The 23,211-nt window shown below is 36.5% G+C and overlaps 1 protein-coding gene across 1 annotated transcript; it reads right to left on the bottom strand.

Moving 5' to 3' along the window:
* Positions 1-1,055: 1,055 nt before the first annotated feature.
* On the bottom strand, positions 1,056-23,191 carry fmnl1a (formin-like 1a). The gene is made up of 25 exons (XM_033970656.2): positions 22,784-23,191; positions 18,413-18,496; positions 16,207-16,293; positions 16,049-16,122; positions 15,889-15,972; positions 15,527-15,670; positions 14,528-14,636; positions 13,875-13,951; positions 13,690-13,783; positions 11,840-11,914; positions 11,633-11,743; positions 10,582-10,731; positions 9,927-10,028; positions 8,043-8,673; positions 6,706-6,827; positions 6,429-6,631; positions 5,183-5,417; positions 5,033-5,101; positions 4,874-4,954; positions 4,351-4,480; positions 4,105-4,268; positions 3,261-3,362; positions 3,089-3,181; positions 2,468-2,579; positions 1,056-1,395 (listed from the first exon to the last, which is right to left on the bottom strand). Exons 1-25 carry the CDS (start codon positions 22,970-22,972, stop codon positions 1,331-1,333), a joined length of 3,387 nt encoding a protein of 1,128 aa, XP_033826547.1. The 5' UTR covers positions 22,973-23,191; the 3' UTR covers positions 1,056-1,330.
* Positions 23,192-23,211: the final 20 nt, after the last annotated feature.

Below are 23,211 nucleotides of genomic sequence, written 5' to 3'. Positions count from 1 at the left end.
TGTTACTTAAGTAAAAGTACAGTTACAGAAGCAAAAAGTTACTCAAAAGAAAAAACAAAAGTAAAAATTGTTTAAAAATGTTTTTTAAGAGTAAAAATAAAAGTATTTCAAACCATTGTTGTTGTTAAAGTCTTAAATGTAATTAAAAAAAATACACATTTATACATCAACAGTAAAAATACAAATCAATTTATTCATTTTTCTTATGAATTTTATGTATTTATTTTTGTTTGTTCAAAGCCGAAGCTTGAACTCAAAAACTTAATTCAGGATGTTACCACAAACATGGTAAAAAGAACCCCTCAAATCATAAGAAAAGTACTTTTACTTTTCAGTCCAGTTAAAAAATCTAGTGGAGTAGAAAATACAGATACTGCTCTCAAATGTAGTGAAGTAAAAGTAAAAAGTATCCACTGTAAAGTTAACTTAAGTAAAGTACAAATGCCTAAAAATTCACTTAAGTACAGTACTTTACTACTTGTACTTCATTACATTACTCTACTATTACTAATAATAACAATTCAGGACAGACAAAACACAAATGAAAGAAACAGATAAAAGGAGACGCAGTTATTTGAAGTCAGTTTTGAACAGGTGAGTTTTCAGAGCTTTTTTGAAGATGAGTGTGGATGAGTCTCTGATGTGTTTGGGGAGGGGGCTCCAGAGGGTGGGGGGCTGCAGAGGAGAGGGCCCTGTCCCCCCAAGTCTTGCGTTTAGTCCTGATGAGGGGAAGCAGGAGATTGGCATCAGCTGATTGGAGAGCACAGGCACAATGTAACTGCTACTTTCTTGTCTTATTTAAGTGTCTTGTCATCAGCGACAGCATTCATCTGTGGGAGTCAGTGGATCGGACCGCTCTACCAATGATGTTTATGTCAAGAGCCGGATTCGAGCCGCCGACCTTCAGATCAGTGGACAAAATCTCAACCCAACTGAGCCACTGTCACCCAACAACATCTCCATGGAGACAAGTAGACGACAGACCCTCCTCCAAATAATTTCCATAGTGTATCTTTGAATTAAATGTTTGAATCATAAGAAAAAATATTCCGAATACCATACAAAACATATTTTATTATATAATGAAAACTTTGTGTATGTATTACATTCATAGCAAAGATATACTGTAACTTTTTAGGTAATAAAATGGAGTACTGGAGTGGTATTACAAATATCAAATAATTCCAATTTAAAAGTATTTACAAGATAACATGACACTTAATGTTAATACACACTGCCTTCGGGTTATATAGTAAATAGTTATATTGTACATAGAGCTGTGTACTTATATATCTGTGATTCCAGTTACATTTGTCACAACAGCAGAGGCCTAACTGTCTTGGCGCTGAGCTGGCCGCCGTCCATCTCCTCGTCTGAACGGAGAGTTTCTCAAATCTGATGAAGGGAAAATTCATTTTAGCATAGATAACAAAGTGAAGATAACAAACTGTGCCCATAGTTACTGCAACGGCTTTCAAACCAACTGCTACCCAAAACACTTCACTTTTCAATAAAACTTTTTAACTGGAGTAAAATGAGCCTGAGGTTGAAGGTCTTATATTATCCAAAATTGGCTCTTATGAGTTTTAAGCCATGTTATAATGCTGTTACCTCGTCAAAAACAGACCTAGAGCTGTGTTTTGCTTCATTCACTCATGTTTGAGTAACACTTTATTAGTCTGTCTCAAAATGCTCTGTTCCACATTGTGATGTCATGAAGCGGCAGTTTTCACGTTAACACCTACTTTTTTGCCTTTAGTTCAGTATAGGTGGGAAATTAAAGGAGTGAAATCTTCTAAACAATTCTAGTGAAGGTGTCTGGAGTTTACAAACATAATGGAGCACTTCCTGTATTACCACATGACATCACAAGGTGGAACAGTGTTTTCAGGGTTTGTGTGTTAACCATGTGTGAATGAAACAAAACACAACTCCAGATACGTTTGTGATGAGGAAACAACATTATAACATAGATCAGAGAATAGCGTAATATGGTTCTTTAAAGTAAAGTAAGGCTAAGGTATCTTAAGCTATTCATGGGTTTCAGCTTCCTGTTAAATGAAACATTTGAGGGTTTTTCCCCTTTCAAAAGATATAATATTTTGTTTTAAATTGTTAATCGCTATGCCAGCAACCCCAGATTCTTGTCATTCTGAAACCCACAAATAGGTTTGGTCAGAGTATCCAGCTGGAGAATTACCGACCTTGCATGTTTTAGACTAGACAAGACTAGACTAGACTAGACTAGACTATGGGTGCATTCACACATTGGGACTAAACTGAGACTAAACCAGGACTAGAACAAGACCAAACCAAGTCTGCACGAGGACTAAACTGATCTCAAACCAGGACAAAACAACGCCCAATGTGAACGCAACAAGTCGAGATCTAAATTCAACTTGGTTTGGATTAAAATTGTAAAAGACGTAACTAACCCTGCAGCTCATGTACCATTAATTAAACCCACCTGTGATGATGTCCTCCAGCGCTCCGTCCTTCCCCTCTCTGACCGGAGGCTTCTGTCTCTTCTTCAGCTCAGCGATCAAATCCATCTGAGGCATCTTCGGCATCATTGGACCCTGCGGTTATCAATGTTAAATTATTTTTTATTTATAACAACCAGAGGGTAAAAATAACAGAACATTTTTAACCTATAGGGGTATACAACTTGTACAAGCACTATGAAAGAACTATTTAAAGGGCACATATTATGATATTTTCTGATCTATGTTGTTATAATGTTGTTTCCTCATCAAAAACATACCTGGAGTTTTGTTTCATTAACACACAAATCCTGCATATTTAACCTGAGTTCTTTTAAACTGAAACACTCAGGACCTTTAAACATGAGTGAAACTAATAACTGAAAATGGAAGTAATAATATTTGCTTAGGCTGATTATAAAGTACTTTGTGTTGGTGCCACTACAACTTCTCTAACATTATCTGATTCAGTACAATGTCTACTATAAATATGGTTCCTACACTGACTTCTGGTAATTTTAAACACTTAAATGAGCCAAAAGAGCATTCTGGACAATGCACTAGTCTTCTACCTATTACAGTATATATAACATCACAATATTTGCCTTTTGTCCTGTAGATTTTGCTGGAGATGATGATTCCTTTGCTTCACTCATTTCCTCCATTTTCTTTTTGTGTTCTAGCTCTTTCTGCACCGCCTGTATGCAAAAAAAGAACCATGTGTTGATTTAAATATAAATTTTACAACACAAATGACTTACTTTGATAGATTCTTACCTTATAAGCTTTAATGAATCGGCCAAAAATGGGGAAGAACATGGAAGGCTGTGTAGTTTTGGGATTTTCTCCAAAATACTCCACTGCAGAGCTGTAGGATTCCTGGACAGGGAACAGAACAAGTAAGTACAAACTGGCTAAATCTGGCTATAATAAATAAAGGTTTGACAGAAATGTTTAAATTTGGATAAGCTACATACATTTGCAATTAATAATTTGTTTATAGATGTGTAGATACTCCCCTATTTTTACCCCTTTACGCAATGGTAAAAACAAGAAGTATTGTGTATTGTTTTATTACTAGTGTTATAAATTGTGATATTTCTATGATGTGATACTAATTGTTTCCCCTGTAGACAATAGGAGCCGTATATTGCATTATATTCAGTTTTGGGAACTTACTAAATTCATGTACCAAAAATACATATCCTGAATACTAATTTTGAGTAACAGTATTCTGGTACAGTTACTTTTTCATTTGGTGATATTCAGTACACAGTTACTTTTCTAACTTGAAGGAATACATGGCAGTACACACAAATTTGGCTTTGGACTGCAGAGTATTAGTGAGAAGAGTAGTAAACATAGCGTGTGCGTGTGTGATTTTTCCTTCCCTAATAAGATATAAATGAATGCATAACAAACAGTGCAACAAAAATAGAGCTTTTGGCTGCGTTTTTCCACTATAATATAATGAAATTTGGAGTAACAATCCAGTACTCTGACTGGACTGTGTATCGGAATACTTTACAAAACACATTCCAATGCAAGTGCTCAATATTCTGTAACTAAAACTATTCTTCTCTGTACTAAAGTATTCTTCCCATCACTTCTTTTGCAGTACCTGTGCTGTTTTACTGTCTTTAATCAGCGACTCCAGTATCACGCTGTTGGTTTTGATAAACTCCTTCAAAACTTTGCTGTCATCCTGCACCAGAAACTCCTTCTTGGTCATCTCCATGCCCCTCTCCAGAGCGCGGATGTCCGAAAGTACGCCATCTAGGGACACTGGGAGGTACAAGAGAGGTACGCTTAGTTTAAATTCATTCTCACAAGTTCAATAATACATTTCCTCATAACTTTTTTATACCTAGTGCTGCCTTGTCCACAAAATGTAAATCGGAGTGGAAGTTGACCAAGTCCGGATATTTTTCTTGGATGACGTTAGTGATAAAGTGTAGTAATGTCTGTGAGCGATCAGTTGACTTGGTTTCCAGTAACTAAAATGTAAGATAAATGAGAACATATTAGGAAAATCTTTGCGCTATATACACAAAAATAATACAATGTTTCATAAAATGTGCGGTACATTATTTTTACTCTCTTAAAAACATGAGCAACAGAAATAGTTCTTTTTTAAATGGGTTGCATAGATCTTAAGTCAACCCTCACAACCCTCAGTCAGAAAGGAGTTTGGTAAACCTAACAATACTAACCGCACACTTCCTGATAATTGGACAATAAAACGCTTTATTATAAGATGAAGACAGAACACAGCAGTCTTATTTGAGCTGCTTATGTGTTATGTCTGTGCTGGGGTAAGAGAAATTTTGCTCAAATACACGAAACAAAATAAAAATAAAACAGGTACATGCTGTTTAATTGTTACTTACAAGGTCTAAGCACTGGAGTCTAAAGCCGTATGCAGCACCTCTTTTACTGCTGTTCATGTAGTTACCAAAAGCCAAAACAATCTAAAAAAAAAAAAAAAAGATAATTAATTTACATATTGTTTTTTTTCCTTCTGAAGTTTTTTTCCCCTCTAAACTCACTTCCAGGATTTTTTTCAGCTTGTCTGAGGATTTGATTGACATGGAGGCAGAAATGAGTGAGTCTATTTGCTGTAGAAAAAGTACAAAATCAATATTAATGTTTGAAAGTGCTTTTTTTTCTTTGACTTGTGTCAGACTTTTAAGACGGACCGGCTGAAGGCGTTTGATCGAGTCTGGAAAGTTTCCCATGAAAGTGAGGGTGTTGATGCGTTGTTGAAGACGAGGGATTTTTCCAAAACGCAGAACGAAGCGGTCCTCATTTGCCAGCTCCTCCAGAGGTCGGCCATCTTTTTCATAATTATTCAACAGTTTCATCTCAAAGTCTGATGGTATAAAAGGCTCCAGAAGCTCCAACAGGTCGATGGACAGAGAGCTCTGGTCATATCTACATAAACAAAATGATACGTACATAAAAAGTGTAAACAGAGACAGAGTAGATAAACAGAACTTAACGGTGCACTATGTACCTTTTTCTAGTGGGGATATCATCACCTGCGTGTCGCTATGGAGATGTTATCATTTTGCTTTCCTCAGTATGGCATTAAACTTATCTATTTTGCCTTTATTCAGTGGTGGAAGGTAAAGTAAAATTAGTAAAGTACTTTACTTTTTGCTTTTACTTCATTACATTTGAGAGCAGTATCTGTACTTTATATTCCTCTACATTTTTGAACAGGACTGAAAAGTAAATAGTACTTTTCATATGATTTGAGTGGTTATTTTTTCCATGTTTGCGGAAACATCCTGACTCAGGTTTTTTAATTCAAGCTTCGGCTTTGATCAAACAAAAATACATAGACAAAATTAATCAGAAAAATAGGAAATTGATATGGGTACTGTTGACCAAAATATGTATCATTTTTGAATCAATATAGCTGCATTTACACTTTAACAAATTAACACTTTTATTTTTTACTCTTACATTTTTAAACAGGTACTTAAATATGTTTTCATGCGATACTTTTACTTCAAAAACTTTTTACCTCTATATCTGTACTTTTACTTAAGTAACAAAATTGAGTACTTCATCCACCACTGCCTTTATTTAATCACAAGTGTTTATATGTCTAAAAATAGCTTTAAAAACATTCATTCTTATAGTGAGCCGGCTCATTTCTCCACAATTCTGACCTGGTTTTAAACCTGGTTACATCACTTCCTTGTTTCCATGTACAGATAAGTTAAATGCCATACTATGGAACATTGCAAGCAACATCTCCACAGAAACAAGCAGGTAACAAACCCTACGCCAGAAAAGTTACATCACACATCTTTAATTACTTGAATAAAGTGAAAAACAAACAACAGCATGCTAGTTGCAACTATTCTAATTATACTGAGTTTGATTGATTACAGATTATAATTTAAAAAAACGTAAAAGTTATGCTATACGTACGTCTCTATGGCAGTGCAGATCTTGTCTGGTGTCATTCCTCCTTTGCGCAGTGTGATAGCCAGATTTTTTGATTTATTTGCGTCGATGAGTGTAGTTTTGGGTGGTGCTTTCTGGGCGGGCTTCTTCAGTTTACTGGACAGGTCTTTAGCGTTCCCCTGGGCCTTGGTTTTAAACTGCTCTTCAAAAATATCCATGTTCAACTCCTATAGGACAAGAAGAAACATGAGAAAAAATAGCTTTGTTTTTTATGATTAAAGTCTAATTGAGCGGTTCTTACCCCTAGGATTTGTTCATCGTCCAGCTCGTTGAACACTGTGCCGGTCACCTGGTTGGGTTTGAGGGCCTGCCAGTTCAACAGGGGCATCCTGAACTTGGTCTGAATGGTTTTCTTGGTTTTAACTGTGGAGGAAACAAAAACATAACACAAAGAAGATCAAGCTCAGTAAAACAGCTGTAGTACTTGTTACGTTTGGGCACTTTTCCCCTGTACTTTTTATTTGCCTACATTTTTGTCCTGATTTTTTCAAAAGTTTTAGTTCATTTTCCTGTATATTTATGTTATTTCTAGTTAGTCATTAGTTGATTTAGATTTTTTGCCTGTTTTTGCATATATTTAGTAAAATATTCTTCTCATAGATTTGCTCCTGGTCATTTTGTTTCTCCGCCTTATACCGCGTGCTCTGATTCTGCCGCTGCCCCCTGCTGGCACACCTATGCCACATCCTTAGCTTCTTTATGTTTGGCCCGGTGAGTTCATACGTCCTGTTTTCGTTCTTTATTTTGTGTAGGGATAGTTTATGGAGTTTATGGGTTGTTGGGACAGCCTATTTTACACTGGCCTGCTCAACATGGTCTTTTTTTCTTTGTTACTTTGCTATTTTTGGGCACAGGTTTGGTAACGTTTTTTTCCAACATAAAACTCAAGAAGAACCCTTATATTTGTTTCCTGTGTCCTGAATTAAATGTGTTTTGATCTGCTTTTGGGTCATAACAGTAATAATATCTGAATAGCCACTGTTACATATGACATCATATAGTTTCTACAAATGTTACTAGTTACTGCTACAGTTGTTATGACTATTACTACTACTGCTACTACATACAATTAAGATTACTCAGCACTATCAAGTAAGGTTGTTTAGCCAGGATAAAACCAGTAGGACAAAATATATTCAAAGATCAGTGGCTTTTCACAAGAAGTACTACCTCCAAAAATATTCGGAACTGTAAAAGAATCCGACAACCACTGAACTTCATTTAAACGTTTTTTGTGTTATTTTGTGTGTGGAGTAAAGTGACTTGTTGTTGATTATTGATTATTGATTTTTGTTTTAATGTCAATGTAAAAGGGTATGGGGCAAGTAAGTGTTTGCTTCTCCCCACTCCTTTTTGGAATTTTTTGATTTGAAGACTATATTCATGACTGGAAATTAAAAATATTTAATTTGAACATGTCATTTATCATTAATCAAGTATCCAAAAAATCATATTCTTATTAAAAGTTTGAAGAGAGTTTGAACTATGAGTTAAGTCCAGAAAGAAAGAAGAAAAAGCCTTTCTCTCTGGTACTTTTCCCAAGATTTGAGAGCCACTGTCCATTGTTCCTGTTCTTACCGGGCTCAGGCTTTGGAGCTCCTGGTGGTCCCATTCCGGGTGGAGGAGGTGGCGCTCCTGGTCCAGGGGGAGGAGGTGGAGGTGGTGGTCCCATCCCTGGAGGAGGAGGAGGAGGTGGGGGTCCTGCTCCCGGGGGTGGAGGAGGAGGTGGGGGTCCTGCTCCTGGGAGTGGAGGAGGAGGAGGGGGTCCAGCACCAGGTAGGGGAGGGGGTGGAGGTGGGACGCTGGAGCCAGGTGCAGGGGGAGGGGCAGGAACAGAGTCTGTCCCGGGTAGAGGTGGTGGTGGAGGAGGGGGTGGAGGTGGTCCTTGCATACCCTCAGGACCTCCAGGAGTGGGCAGAGGTACAGGTGTGGTCTCATTCTGGCCTAGCGAGGCTGGAGTAGGCACCTGGACGTATTCGATCTTTGTGACAGGCACCACCTGGATGTCCACCTCCCCTGATGCCCCTCTGGTCACTGTGATGAGACCCTTATCCTGGAGTTCTTGGATCTTCTGCTCCAGCTGGGAGTTTGACTGTGGGATAATGGAGCCGCGGCGTTCCCGATCCTTTTCTCTCTCCAGATCTAACTCTCGCTCTCTCTCTCTCTGCTGAAGACTGCTGACCTGGGCACACGACTCACGCAGACTCTCCTGTGGATACACAAATCAAGTATCATTGTTTGTACATTTTCAGGTTCAAATGGCTACTAAAAATACCTACAAATAGGACTGTCACAATAATTGCTATATCAGCATTTCATTCCATACATTTTAGGTGGAACAAAATATTTTGGGGCTCAATATGTATGGTGTACACAATTTCTTTGCAAAAGCCCTTTTTCAGCCCTGTAGAGGGCTGAAAAAGTAACTTCTGTGGATAATTATTGCTTCATTTTGCTGTTTATTTGTTGCAGCTCATTACACGTAATGATACTGTCTATTTAAATGTGGTTACAAGGATTATCTCGCATTATGGTTATTGTATCAGTGGCATCAAGTAGTTTCTATATTATCGTTTACCGCAGTACACCTCTGTAGCAATGCAGGTTGTCCATAAAGTCTCTTTGAATGAACCCCGAAGAAATGCCTGCTCCTCAAGAGAAGGCACAATCTGGGGCTACATTAAAGATATCAAACAAAGATATGGGACATTACTGAACTAAAGCAAAAGATACAGATACAATTGCAACCACTGATGAGGCTCTGCTACAGTGAACATGGCAAGGAATCAAGAACATTCCTGATGTGCTTCGACTAATGGAGCTCACATAGAGGTGAGTTAAATGAGGTCAACATTTTGGAAACCACTGAGCACAATAGAACAAGTCAGATTAAGATACCTTATCAACTGCCTTTGTAATAAATGTTTTAAATTGTAAAGGGACTTAATGGACACCCTGTATATCATGCTCTAAAACATGTTATTCTCACCTCTCACTGTAATAACATACTTCATATAGCACTTTAAAAATACAACACAATATGAAATGTACTTGATCCAGAATAAATATTTGTCACCTATAATCATTATTTATTTAAAATGTTTACAGAGAATATTTAAGTTGAGAAAATGTGACTTGTTAATTTAGGGTCAACATTACGATTTTTATATACATACATTTTATATAGAACAGATGGAGGTATTTTCATAAGGGATAAAACCATACTTTATACATATTTTCTAAAAGAGCAAAACTAGGTCTTCAATTTGGACTTAATTAATGTGTTGATGAAATGTGGGCTCCACTTGAAAACCATCCATGTCTAGACATAATGGACATTGCTCGTACCAGTTATATTCAGTGTGTCCAATTAGCCTTTCAAAGTAAAAGCCTGTAATCAACTCTATTGTTTAAAGTTCTCTTAAGTGTGCCTAATCTGAATGAATGTTTGGCAGGACTCACTTTGAGCAGCTCGGCCTCTTTTGTGGCCTGAAGAAGTTTTGTCTCCAGCTCAGAAATCCTCTCCGTCGCCTGCTCCTCCACCTCCTGAAGCCGAGCGTTCAACTGCAACACAATAATCACATAAAGGTGGGCTATAAACACAAAGGTAAATGTGAATATAACGATAACGATATGATCTGACTATAACGATAATCAGATCATATTTTGCTGTCCATCTAAAATGTACATGTAAATGTACTGGTTAAAGGTCCTGTATTACACAAATTTATGTGCATATCGCCTTAAGGATTACCCTATAACCTTGTTTGGAAGATTATACTGCAAATTCCTCATCTTTTTATATATATATTTTTAAACGACTCAATTTGTTTTACATTGGATGGAATGATTGACTGAAAAACATGTTTGTTTTTTGTTATTTTTGTAAATATGACTTAGAACACGGAATAGGACATAGGGGTATAAACACTAGTATTACTTATCAAAAGAAAAATATAAAATCTGTCAACTGGACAAAACATTGTAGGAGTGAAGATGTTTCATTTGTACAGAACTGAAGTATGAGCTTGAACACACCATCTTGCCCTCCTCTTCTATGAACACATGTCTTAAACACACATTAAAGCAGCTGTCTCTCTCGTTTGGTGCCACAGACCTGGATGTTGTGTTCCTGAATCTCATCCACGTGCTCCAGGACCCCCCCTCGGTTCTCAGCGTCCTCCAGCAAAGCCCCCACGTCCAGCACGTTGTCCAGGTATGCTTGGATCTGCACCTTCAACTTCTCACTCTCAGTCAACTTCAGGCTCTGACACACAAACACAGAAACATGAGCACTGAGGATTCAGAACAATGTGGAGCACTGAATGTGTGCTGTGTAGTTTATAAAATGTAAGTGATTATAACTGTAAACATTGGATTAAACCAGTGGTGGAACGTAACAACAACAAAGTACTGTACTATAGTAGAAATATTATGTATCTTTACTTAAGTAGATTTTATAGCAGATACTTTTTTAGTTTTACTTCACTACATTTGAGAGCAGGTATTTGTACTTTCTTCTCCACTAGATTTTTTTACTGTAAAACTAACTTTCAGCTTTTTATTATAGTTTGAGACCCGCTGAAAAGACTGAGGGGTTTGTTTTTAGCACATTGGTAGTTTCAGCAAACAAAAATATACAAATAAAAACTATCGATTCAGTTGTTTCTGTTGAATAGCACAGCAGCACAAATCTTTATCAAAACCACTAAGCTATCTGAAGCATCATTAGATCTTAAAATCTGCACCAAATACTTTTACTTTTTACCTTTTTACTCTTTAAGAACATTGTTAAATGAGCTTTTTTGAATCAGAATTTAGACATTTGGTTTCATCTGTTGGCTTGTGCAGAGGTCCAGGGTACTAAAGGACAATTTCTATGCAGTTTATGATAACATTACAACACAGTGTACATATTTAGCCTGTGTCTGTGCAAGCTTCCCCTGAGGTGGTACTTATCACTAAAAACAAGGGGTCTAATCTGAGGCCAGGACTCTTTTTAATGCAATTCTTTATCTTGCCATTATCATAGATTTTGAAGTGGATTATTGCTTTATAAACTCAACTAGTCCTAAAATTATGATGATTTATAACATGTGCAGACTCTAGATATTACAAAACAAACTAGTTTTTGGTCTTTTGAACTTTGGATAAAACTCGAGACTTACCTCCAGATACTTGTCCAGTCCCAGATGTGTGAACTCGTACTGCAGATGGACCCGAAAGTTCATGTTTTCCACTGAATGAACAACGATGTTTATGAACTGCATACAAGCCACCTGGACACAAGCAAAAACACACTCAACACTGCAGCACTATTCACATCAAGGGCCCTTCACCGGATTAGACTAATCATTTGGTAATTAGAAACTTACCATGAAGTCGATGTTGCTGTCATCGTTCATAAAGTACTCCATAAGCTTCTCAAAACGTGTCTTTTCTTTGCTCACCTGTCAAAAAAAATGTAGACATTCTGACGTGTATTATATTAAATGTCCACATGGGGGCTTTGCAAACCTGCCAGGGTGATTGGCCACTAATGAAAAATTATTCTAAACCTACATCTTATTTCAATTATTTGCATCTGTCTGACACGCTGTACAAATTGTATTACTAGTGACGAATATAAAAAGTAGCTTATTTTTGCATGCATCGCTTTGCCGTATTTTTTAACACTTGTACACAAAGGCATGAGTAATGTAGGAAGGGGAAGTCAGAACTATTTGAATGTCATCGGGTTAAAACAAGAGAACAGAATGATTCATTTTTAAGATAAAGAGTCAGACTGTAAACTGTCTGAAATGTGGGTGAAGAGTGGGTAGCGACATTCAAACTGTTATTTCCAAGAACTGATTTCACGACACTGAAGTTAGTACATTTGTGGGACATTTTATACAGTTGAAAGATAAAATACAATGATATAAAAGCTGTTTAAATATGGAACTTAATCATAATATTAAAAAATAGAATTATTCATATTAAAAAACATGTTTAAACTGTCAGCAGCTTTAATAATTATCATGATTTAATTGTTATTATTTTGGCCATGATAACACAAGTGACACCAAATTTCAAAATCGTCCCATGTCTATATATACACAGCCTATAACTGTGTTGCAACTGAAGGCTCCAAGACTATTTATCGTTGTAACAATAGCTTGACGATTGTTGCATATACTTTTTTAGTGCAAAGAGTATTAACCAATTAACTATAAACAGTTTGACTCCACGTCTTATCACAAAATCTGTATTGCAGTTGAGTCTTTACAAAGCACCAAGCTCCTCTTTTTGTACTTTTTTGTTATTGTGCGGATTTGAGACATTACATTCTTGCACCTTTCCATTAGAATAGTATATACCAGTACTTTTATTTGTCCCTGTGAAAAAATTGGTTTGCAGCGTTACACTAGACTTTGCACAATGACACATCTGCAGCAAAAGAAACATTTTATTCAAATGTTTTAGAGTGATAGTGTTTCGCCGCTCATCCAAGCCACTTTTTCAGTTCTGGTCAGATCACTGGTGGACACTGCCTTATATCTGTCTAAAGGGAGGAGTAGAGTGGTTACACTGAAACTAACACATCTATTTGCTTTTTTGGGTTGAACTATTGAACTCTGTGTCATATTTTACCATAACTGAAGAAGTTATGGTAAACTTGGATGAACTTTTTCACTCTAAACCTTTGGTCTAATTTACAGAGTAGAGTTTTTCTTTTACTATGGATCATACCTGGACAACTGAGGGCTTACACACACACACACACACACACACACACACACACACACACACACACACACACACACACACCCACACACACACCCCCCCCCCCACACACACACACACTGCATATACATAGGATGCTGCAAATATAGAACTGTTACCATAGCAATTACCAATTCAGAATGAGAAAACATCCTCAAAATATACAGGAAGTTGAAACCTGTAAATATGCAAGACATTGATGCAACGATTAGCGAGCATTAATTTCACTGGGTCTGACCGCAAGATGTTCAACCATTCAAGACGAAAGAGCTGAGATACTTCATACAAAAAGTAAACAACCAAAACAACAACTACCTGTTTATACTGTTTAGTTCTAGCTAAGCAGGATCTTGGTGGTTTATTGTTGTTTGCCTGTGTTTGTTGTTGTTAATGAGAAGCACTCTGAGCAGCTTAAGTTGTATTTTAAATGTGCTATATAAGTAAAATTGAATTGTTGTACCTCTCTTAAGTTGTCAAAAGCAGAGAGGATGATGTCATGTCCTCCCCTGACAAGGCACACTGCAGCCAACAGCTCCAGCACCAGAGCTCTGGTCCTGTTTAAGATACAGGTGTGAGAGATTCAGACAGGAAATACAACACATTTTAACACATAATAAAAAATGAAAAAAAAACTATGTGACTTACCTGGGATTTCTGCTGTTCAGACCAAGAGTGATCTCATTCACACAGGATGGATGGGTCATGACCAGGTTAAAACCAGACTTTGTAGATTTAAAAAAGACAAAATATTAACTCCAAACTAATCCATTTTATTTATGTAGCGTATTTTATAAACTGTAACGTCGAACTGAAAAAAAAATCGTTCTACCAGTTTTCAGTACCACTTTCTGATAACTGCACCTTCATTTACCGTAACAGAGCATGAACATTTTTTTAAGAATGACACAGGCTTAGTAAATACTTAGGGTTAGGGTAGATACCTTAATACCCTAACCCTCACTCCTAACCCTAATCCCTTAAAAGGCCGATATTACGCAATTTTCTCATCTTAATGTTGTTGTTTCCTCATCAAAAACAGACCTGGAGTTGTGTTTTGTTTCATTCACACATGTTTAACACACAAACCTGCATATTTAGGCTGAGTTCTTCTCTCAAACTAAAACCACTCTGTTCCACCTTGTGATGTCAGGACTTTTAATGAAGTAGTTACTATGAATTAAGCCTGTGTTCATGCTTTATCACAGCTACTTAAGGTGTAATTATTATAAAATGTTACCAGATGTGTTTTTGTGCATTTTATTAAGTAGATAACCAGAGATATATTGAACAGACATTACCTGGTAGTTCATGATGGCTCGCAGACACATGATACAAACATGGATGTCGTCTCTCTGACTCGACGTGTGAGACTTTTTATAAATCTTATTCCCCAACGTGTTTGTTATTCTGTAAAAAAAAAAAAAAAAACATATTCTGCATTGTTAAAATGTTCATAACAAGCCAAAATAAAGTGTTTATGTTGATGTAACTACTCTCGACACACAGTTTAACACTTCTTAAAAAGTCAGTCTTGCAGATTTGCATAAGTGGGTAATTTTGGGCATCGCTTGTGTCAGAATAACAGTTTTGTGGTTCATTGTGTGACTCAGCTGTAAAACAGTTCTCTCAAACTAAATGTGCGACAGTCCATATACAGTCCATCTTCAGTGCTATCTATTTAACTAACAATATGTACCTTTGCTTGTTATAACTATAGTGTTGAAATAGTTCTCTCTAAACAAAAGGATACAACATTAATATATGAAATCTCTAACATAAAAAGTATCCTGTAATTAATTTTTGCATATTTTTATTTCCAAAACAGTCTCTTGCTTGAAACATAAGATTATTGCATTAAACAATTATAGAAGAAGCTCACATATGTCCAACTTCTTTTACTTACTTACCTCTTAAAATGCGATATATTGCTGTAAATATAGATGATAAACGATAATATTGAAACTTAATAAGGCAGAATTATGTCAAATTATATTCTAAATGCACAATATTGTTTCAAAAATGATTGTTCCACCTATAATGTATTGAAAGATAAGTCGATTTAGTAATAATTCTCATAACAGGTTTACTTCCCACTATCTCAAATTCTACTTTTATATATTTGTGTTGCTAAAAGTCATTCAGAGACAGCATTGCATTGAGTCATGTTCAGCAGACTTCCTCCTATAGTTCCATTGTTTTCATCATTTCACCATCACACAGACTTTGATACGTGTACACAATCTGAACACCATAACTCATCTTTGTGTACTTTGTTTGTATCCCAGGTGTGTTCTTACCTGACAGTCAAAGCTCGTGCTGCCTTGGTGACGCCGTGGGAGTGGGAGCTGTTGGTGTTTTTGGTCAGGTCCTCCACAGACCGCTCAGCTGGTTTGGTTCGCTCTGATAAAGTACCGCCATTTTCAACTGAGTCCACATCAAATCTATAAAGTTTGAAAAATGATATCACATGAATATTTTAACTTTTACTTTAGATATAAGCAGAATTATAACAACCTTAGATTCACAGTATTGGGTTGTTTGTTGTTTTTGCAAATACTTTTATCCCAGATGCCCTCCCTCCCTGTTCCACTTCTCTCAATGTATCTGCTCAATGTAGACGGCAACTATTTAATTACACAAATATATCTGAAAAACTTACGGAGCGTCACTTTGAGCGTGAGACAGATACTCGACCAAAACATCCAAACCTTTGTTCGGTTCATTCAGAAACTCTTGAGCCCAGCTAATTAGAAATAAAATAAGTTTAGTCATTAATCATATATATATTAACAAAACATACAAACAAAAATCTTGCGTACCCGATATGGTTTGTACGCAGAGATATCTCCAGGTTTTTAAGGACTTGTGTGGCTTCCTGGATCCTTTTCTTTGCCTAAAAATAACAGTATTTCAGTTATTAAAAGTACACAAAACCACATAACAAACTGATTATAGGTAAAATGTGAGTTATACTGACCCTACGTGGCACTCCTCCATGGTCCTGGTATAAGCTCTTTATTTTGGTTAGATAAGTGGAAGGCGGGCTTTTCACCTGGAAACGTTCCTATGGAGAAATCATTTATAGTTTAATTTCAATTTCTTGCAGATTCAGTGTAGGTCCTATATAATACAATTCAAGGATTCAAGGGAACTTTACCGTCAACATTTCTTACATAAAAAAATTAATTACTGACTCAGGTCTCAGTGAAATGTGCTGCTTAATTAATTCATTAGTCAGACTCATAGATGGGGGGCTGGAGTTAATGGGGGCGAATAAAGAAGAAACACCTCACAAAAGATGAGGGATACCATGTTATCTGGCAACGCACTACTGCACATACAGGTCCAGAGACTATTTGTAAGACAGATGACGATGTTTGGATTACTACTGAACTGGTACTGAGAAGGAAAATAGAACAACAAATATGCAGCTGACGTAATAATATTGCTCAGGATTTAAAAAAAGAACGAAAACAAAACAATAATCCAAATTTAGAGGAAGAACAATTATTTGAAGTATTTTTGAGTCATGTCAGTGAAAATGAAGCTGTGACTACTACATGTATTTTTACTGTTACTAACAATAGGCTACTTGCATCATCATCTGTTTGACTGTTATGAACCTGCTTTAGCGTCACTCAAAGGACAAAATACCTCGCCATATGCAGAAGTGCTGGCAGTTGCACTAAAGTAAAGGTTAGCTTAGGTCTCTTGTTTTTGCTTTTATTATTTTTGACATTGCACGGCTCTGTTTCTATGCCGACGTCCTTATTCGTTACCCCCAGAAACCACAAGGAGCATCACCACAGACCCTGGTCTCTCTCTGCACTGAGCGTCACAAGCTGCAGGGCTTCAGATGACGTAAGTACACTCATTGTTTATCGTCTGATTGAGATGGCGACAAAGATTATTAAGATGCAAATTTGCTCTGTTCATTTATAGTTTTTGATGGTGTCATAATTTCCGATGGCAGTGGGCCGATATCGATACTTTGCAGTGACATTGTAATGTGGCAGTTCTGCATGGCGGAATATTCACGTTACCATGGTGACACAATGTACACATTAGCAAACACAGCCAAATAAGTGCTAAGATCGTCTGAAAATTCAAGAAAAAAATACAAAATAGATTTAAACAACACATTTTCAGGAGCCTGTGATCAATACGAGCGTTCATTGTTCTGTTTAGAGGTTTGATGTTCAGTGTTAGCTAACTGTTTATTTGAGAGTGACTTGTTTAGCGGTACAAAATCAGCACAACTGCTGTAGTTTCAACTAAATCAGTTTCTTTTGGTCAGATTGTGTTAAAATAAAACTCAGATTAAAGTCTGACACAGCCTCAGACGGAGCAGTGCTTACAGTTAGCACTACAATGCTAGGGAATGTTGACGACATCAGCTGTAAAGTAGCAATAACATACAATCTATAAGGTAGTAATAGTAGTAGTAGCAGCAGCAGTAGTAGTAATTGCAGTGGTTTTAGTTGTAGCACAATCTAACAAAAAGTCTAACAAAACCTCAGACAGAACAGTGCTTACAGTTAGCACCACACCCCCAGTGAATGTTAACGACATCAGCTGCAGTATCATTATGTAACTGTGGGGGAGTCACTGTTTTTGGAGGTAATATCCAAAGTTCTAATCTAGACATTTTAAACATAATGATGTGTTTGGGTTGAAAAATGGCACCACTTTCTGAAGCTGTTATGAAACAATATTTTCAGCAGATTTGTACCAAGAGACGTAGAAATAGAAATAGTTGTATGTACCACCTGTAGTAGAGCAGTAGTAGTAGTACAGAAATAGTAGTAATGGTAGTTGCAGTAGTAGTGATAATAATAATAGTGATGGTAGTAGTAATAGTAGTTGCAGTATAGTAGGTGCTTAACTTCTCCAAAACTACTACAGAAGTTTATCTGAATTAGTTTGTCTGGGGACTTATCTTCATTGCTTCCATCTTCTACTGACAGAGGAGACACTGAACTTTGAGCCAGTTTTGTTTTATGAGGATGGACTCAGTAATTACAGAGATATTAACCATAAACTAGACCTGACCTGTCCTCCAGCTCAGTTTTAAACATGAACACAGACTTTATTTCCAAGTATTGATGAAGACATAATAGCAAGAATTCCCATTGTTTTCTCATACCTATTTATAACACAACCTTATGAAGTTATAGAGTTACCTGATCACAGACGAGCTCCCACTTCTTGTCATTGTCGTACTCACTCAGGAGCTGCAGTTTATCAGGAGGCAGGTTCATGTAGCTCTGGTAAAAAAAAAAAAAATAAAAAAAATAATATATATATATATATATATATATATATATATATATATATATATATATATATATATATATATATATATATATATATATATATATATATATATATATATATATATATATATATATATATAATAATTATTATTATTATTATTATTATTGCATTTTTTTCAATCACTTAGGCACATTTTCTGAACCTTTTCCTAAATATAAAAGATTTGTTAGATTTATGAAAAGTTTCAGTCAGAAAATGTCCCAAAACACTTGAAAATTTGAAAATTAAAAACATATTATGACAGAACTCAGTCTTAATCAGTGAAGAGAGAGATGAATCAGAGAAGACAAGATTATAATCTGTGTCAGATAAATGGCAGAAAAAAATTTATCTGGATCAGTTACCCTGTCTTTCAATAAGTAGAAGCAGTAGTAGTAGTTGAAGTAGCAGCAGTAGTAGTAATAGCAGCAGTAATAGAAATAATAGTAGTAATAGTAGTAGTAGCAATTGAAGTAGTAGCAGAAGTAGTAGCAGAAGTAGTACTAGTAGTAGCAGTAGCATTTGACGTAGTAGCAGACATAGTAGTAATAATAGCTGTTGAAGTAGTAGTAGCATTTGACGTAGAAGTAATAGTAGCATTTGAAGCAGTAGTAGCATTTGAAGTAGTAGCAGAAGTAGTAGCAGTTGAAGTAGTAGTACCATATGAAGTAGAAGTAGTAGTCGCATTTGACGTACTAGCAGTAGTAGTAGTAATATTAGCAGTTGAAGTAGTAATAGCATTTGAAGTAGTAGTAGTAAAGCAGTTGAAGTAGTAGAAGCAGTTGAAGTAGTCATAATGGTAGCAGTAGAAATAGTAGTTAAAGTTGTAGTAGTTGTAGTAATCGTAGCATCATCACCAGTAGCAGTGCAGTAGTAGTAGCACAGACAACAGCAGTAGTCATTGTAGTAGCAGTAATGGTAGTTGTAGTTACAGTAGTAGCGATAACAGTGATGGTAGTAGCAGTAGTAGTATTTGCAGCATCTAACTACTACAAAATCTTACGTAGATGAGTTTATCTGGGGACTTTTTGATCATTGCTCATTTTGAAATCCTTCCATCTTTTGTGATTAATCATGACCTTTGCTCAGATGAAAGTGTGTGGAGCACGAGAGTCTTGTCAGGAGAAACAAAGCACTGCACATCACTGAGCTCATATTACACACTGTCTGCCAGGCCCAGTTCAATCAACCACAACATCACTTTCTTCAATCAACCACAACATCACTTTCATTATAAAGTAGAGTGGTACATACAGGAAGCATGACTGTCTTGTGTTTATGTATTTGGAGTCATTGTTGTTGCCAGGTAGCGTAGTGTACCACTTTGATCAGTTATTAAGGCTTCCGGGGCAGGACAGATAAATTATGGATTATTTATATTTCTTGATCAGTATTATTATGAATGAATTAACACATCTGAGGGACTACTTCAAAATCCACACTGTTTTTAGTTCACAAATAGATACGGGTCTCAGCTTCCTGTTAAGGGGAATATTTTGATTATTTCTCGTCCTGCAAAAGAAGGATGTTTTGTTTTAAATCGGCGCCAGTCCTAGGTTTTCATCATTCTGAAACCGATACACAGGTGCAGGGGTGGAACGTTACAAGCTGAAAGTACTTAAGTTTAAATTTTAGGTATATGTACTTTGCTTAAACGCATTTTAAAAGTGGATAGTTTTTACTTTTACTTCACTACATTTGAGAGCAGTATCTGTACTTTCTACTCCACTACATTTTTGAACATGATGTAAAAGTAAAAGTATTTTTTTATTATAGTTTGAGACCTGCTGAAAACCCTGAGGTTTTTTTTTTTTGTTTTGTTTTTTTGGGGGGAGCAAATCAAAATATACAAATGAAAAAACAACTGATTCAATTGTTTCTGTTCAAATTCACCACAAATCTGTATCAAAATCACTACATTTGAAGATTCATTAGAGCTCAAAATATGCACAAAGTAGTAGTAGTAGCATTTGACATAGCAGCAGAAGTAATAGTAGTAGCATTTGAAGTAGTAGTAGTAGTAGTAGTAGTAGTAGTAGTAGTAGTAGCAACATTTGAAGTAGTAGCAGCATTTGAAGTAGTAGTAGAAGTAGTAGTAATAGTAGCAGTTGAAGTAGCAGTAGCAGTTGAAGTAGCAGTAGCATTTGAAGTAGTAGAGGTAAAGCAGTTGAAGTAGTAGAAGCAGTTGAAGTAGTCATAGTGGTACTAGTAGAAATAGTAGTTAAAGTTGTAGTAGTTGTAGCAGTAATCTACTACAACTTTTACTCTTACATTTTTAAACTGGTTCTTTAATACTTTTACTTCAGCAGATTTTTTCATTTGATACTTTTGCTCCAGTGTCTGTACTTTTACTCAAATAACAAAACTGTGTACTTGTTCCACCGCTGCACAGGTGACAGATAAACAAGGGTGTGGCCTTTTAGCACAGCACAGAGAGAGCGGCGGAAACAGCCCGTTAGCTTAGCCTTCAAACCCTTCGCCTTGTCCTCTGTGGGGCGAGGGCGGGGGCAGGGAGGGGTCCCACAGCGGTGCATGTGGTGCAATTTTAGGTTTCAAAAAGGAATAAAAAGCGTTTGTCTGGCCGCCCACAGTGACACACACATAATGGCACCAAGTTTAGAAATGCTGTCAAAATGCAGAAGGAAGTCCACTTCTCAGTTCTTTTTAACATAAAAACCAAAATCTAAAACCCCAGTGTGAAGAAAACTACACCAAGGGTTTAAGTTACATGCCAGTTTTATTTAAAGGGAAGTTAAGTCATGTTTTGATAAGTGAATTTTTATTTTAGAAAACTTTATTTAAACTGTATATTAATGGTTTTCTGCAGCCTAAAAAAGGAATATCCAGACATAGCATTCAAAAGATTTCAAAAAGTCTGGCTGTGCTATTAATACTATGTTTTCTTAGTTTAGTTTTATGGTTTGTTTTGGTCTGATTAAGTCCTTGCTGTCTGCCTGTTTTAAGATGGTTTAGATAATTTAGTTTGAGCACAAAAAACTATAAGTACTCTATGATTACACTGTCAGACTAATATGAATGGATGCATCTTTCAAAATGATCTATTGCCCATATGTTTGATTTTTTACAGCACTCTGCATCAAATCTGCTACGTCAAATGTTTACAAATCCTCCATGTTTTTTTTTTCCTTTTTTTTTTTTAAATATTGTCTCAAAATTCTTAGACCAATTAATTTGCTAATGCTTCAGTGATGAAAATATGGTGACATGTTTTCTTTCCGGTCTTATGGTGTCTGACATAGAAACGTGTTGCTCAACTTCCCCTTGGGCTCAGCTGCACTAATCGCTGAGCATGAAATGTAAAGAACACCTCATAAAAACATAAACTACTCTTGTGGTTTGATGTGTTTGTGATGCCTGAGGTGTGTTTATCTCCTCTGACATGTGTCACTATAAATCTTTGGTTAAATTACAAGTTATTTTTGACAAGCTTGGATGAGTCAGGACACTTACAAAGGCCAATCTGATCTGAACTTTAGAACTTTTATTCCAGGGTTTCAGTGTATGTGTGTGTGTTCTTTTGTTTTTAATGGGCTTATAATATAAAAAATCTTACTTTATTTGCAAATTAATGTAATAGACTACCTGTATTGGAATTTCATAGCTTTAAAAGTGCCTTCACGTTATAGTTTTGCCTGAAAAGTTCCACAGTATGGCAAAGAACTTCAACAATGGGCACATAATCAGGTATAGGACGAGTTCAATAGGTGTACTTAAAACTGTACTACGTAACTTTTCTTGCTTGTTTATTTTGACATGTTAGTTATCTGCCTTACCTTGAATGTTTCACAGGATGGCATTAAACTTATCTATCTCCATGGAGACAAGGTGACACCACCAAGCCAAGTTACAAATCTGATATGGCACTTTCACTGTGAGAAAGAAGTTATGTTTTGCAAGGTATTTTTGAGCAATGTTTAAAGCTATACTGTGGAATATCTCAGGCAAAGCAAAAAAAACCCAAAACATCTCCATGGAGACAAGCCGGTGGCAAATCCTTGACAGAAAACATAGTGCATAGTTAAAATAGTCATTGGAACAAAATGTAGGTGGACTAGTGAAATATGCGTAGCCTTTTTAAATAAGAGGAGTGTTTTATCAAAATATGTAAAAGTATTTCTAAAAAGTGTAGTTTATTTGAGTTATTTGTGTATTAGAGTATGTTTAAATCATGTATCCCTTCTGCCATTAGGGTTCATCATGTCCTAAATATTACTCACCAGCACCATATTGAACCTCTCTTGCAGCTCCTCTTCGGGGGGCATGGGCAGTTTGGGAGGAGGTGGCTGCTTCTTCTGCGGGGCCAGTGTGGACTCTCCCATCCCTGTGCTGGACCCCCCCACAGAGCTCCGGGCCTCTCGCCTCTCCGATGGGTCCTGCTCCCCGCTCCCCCCCGCCGCATTCCCCATCACTAATCTCCACAAGTAATCCAGGGGGAAAGATTTGCACTTACACCACGACAGAGAAATCTATGTGCTCCAAATTTGAGTGACTGTTACTGTCTGTCACTCCAAGATTATCAAAACAAGTTGTCCAAACTTCAGTAAAAGCTGTAAGTTACATTTTAGTCATGAATTTAGCCTTGCAAATACAAAATAAGGTATAATTTCATGTCCATAATCCACAAATCCACCCTGAGTAAAAAAAC

The sequence above is a fragment of the Periophthalmus magnuspinnatus genome, chromosome 8, assembly GCF_009829125.3.
Source record: "Periophthalmus magnuspinnatus isolate fPerMag1 chromosome 8, fPerMag1.2.pri, whole genome shotgun sequence".
Taxonomy (NCBI): domain Eukaryota; kingdom Metazoa; phylum Chordata; class Actinopteri; order Gobiiformes; family Gobiidae; genus Periophthalmus; species Periophthalmus magnuspinnatus.
Note: the sequence above shows the minus strand (reverse complement) of the source record. Positions and strands in the feature narration are given on the sequence as shown.

Coding starts and splice junctions, on each gene's coding strand:
- fmnl1a (XM_033970656.2), bottom strand. CDS start 22,972: ATGGGGAATGCGGCGGGGGGGAGCGGGGAGCAGGACCCATCGGAGAGG. Junction 8,674..9,926: donor AAGAGGCCGAGCTGCTCAAA/GTGAGTCCTGCC, acceptor GTGTATCCACAG/GAGAGTCTGCGTGAGTCGTG. Junction 4,955..5,032: donor AGCTGAAAAAAATCCTGGAA/GTGAGTTTAGAG, acceptor TTTTTTTTTTAG/ATTGTTTTGGCTTTTGGTAA.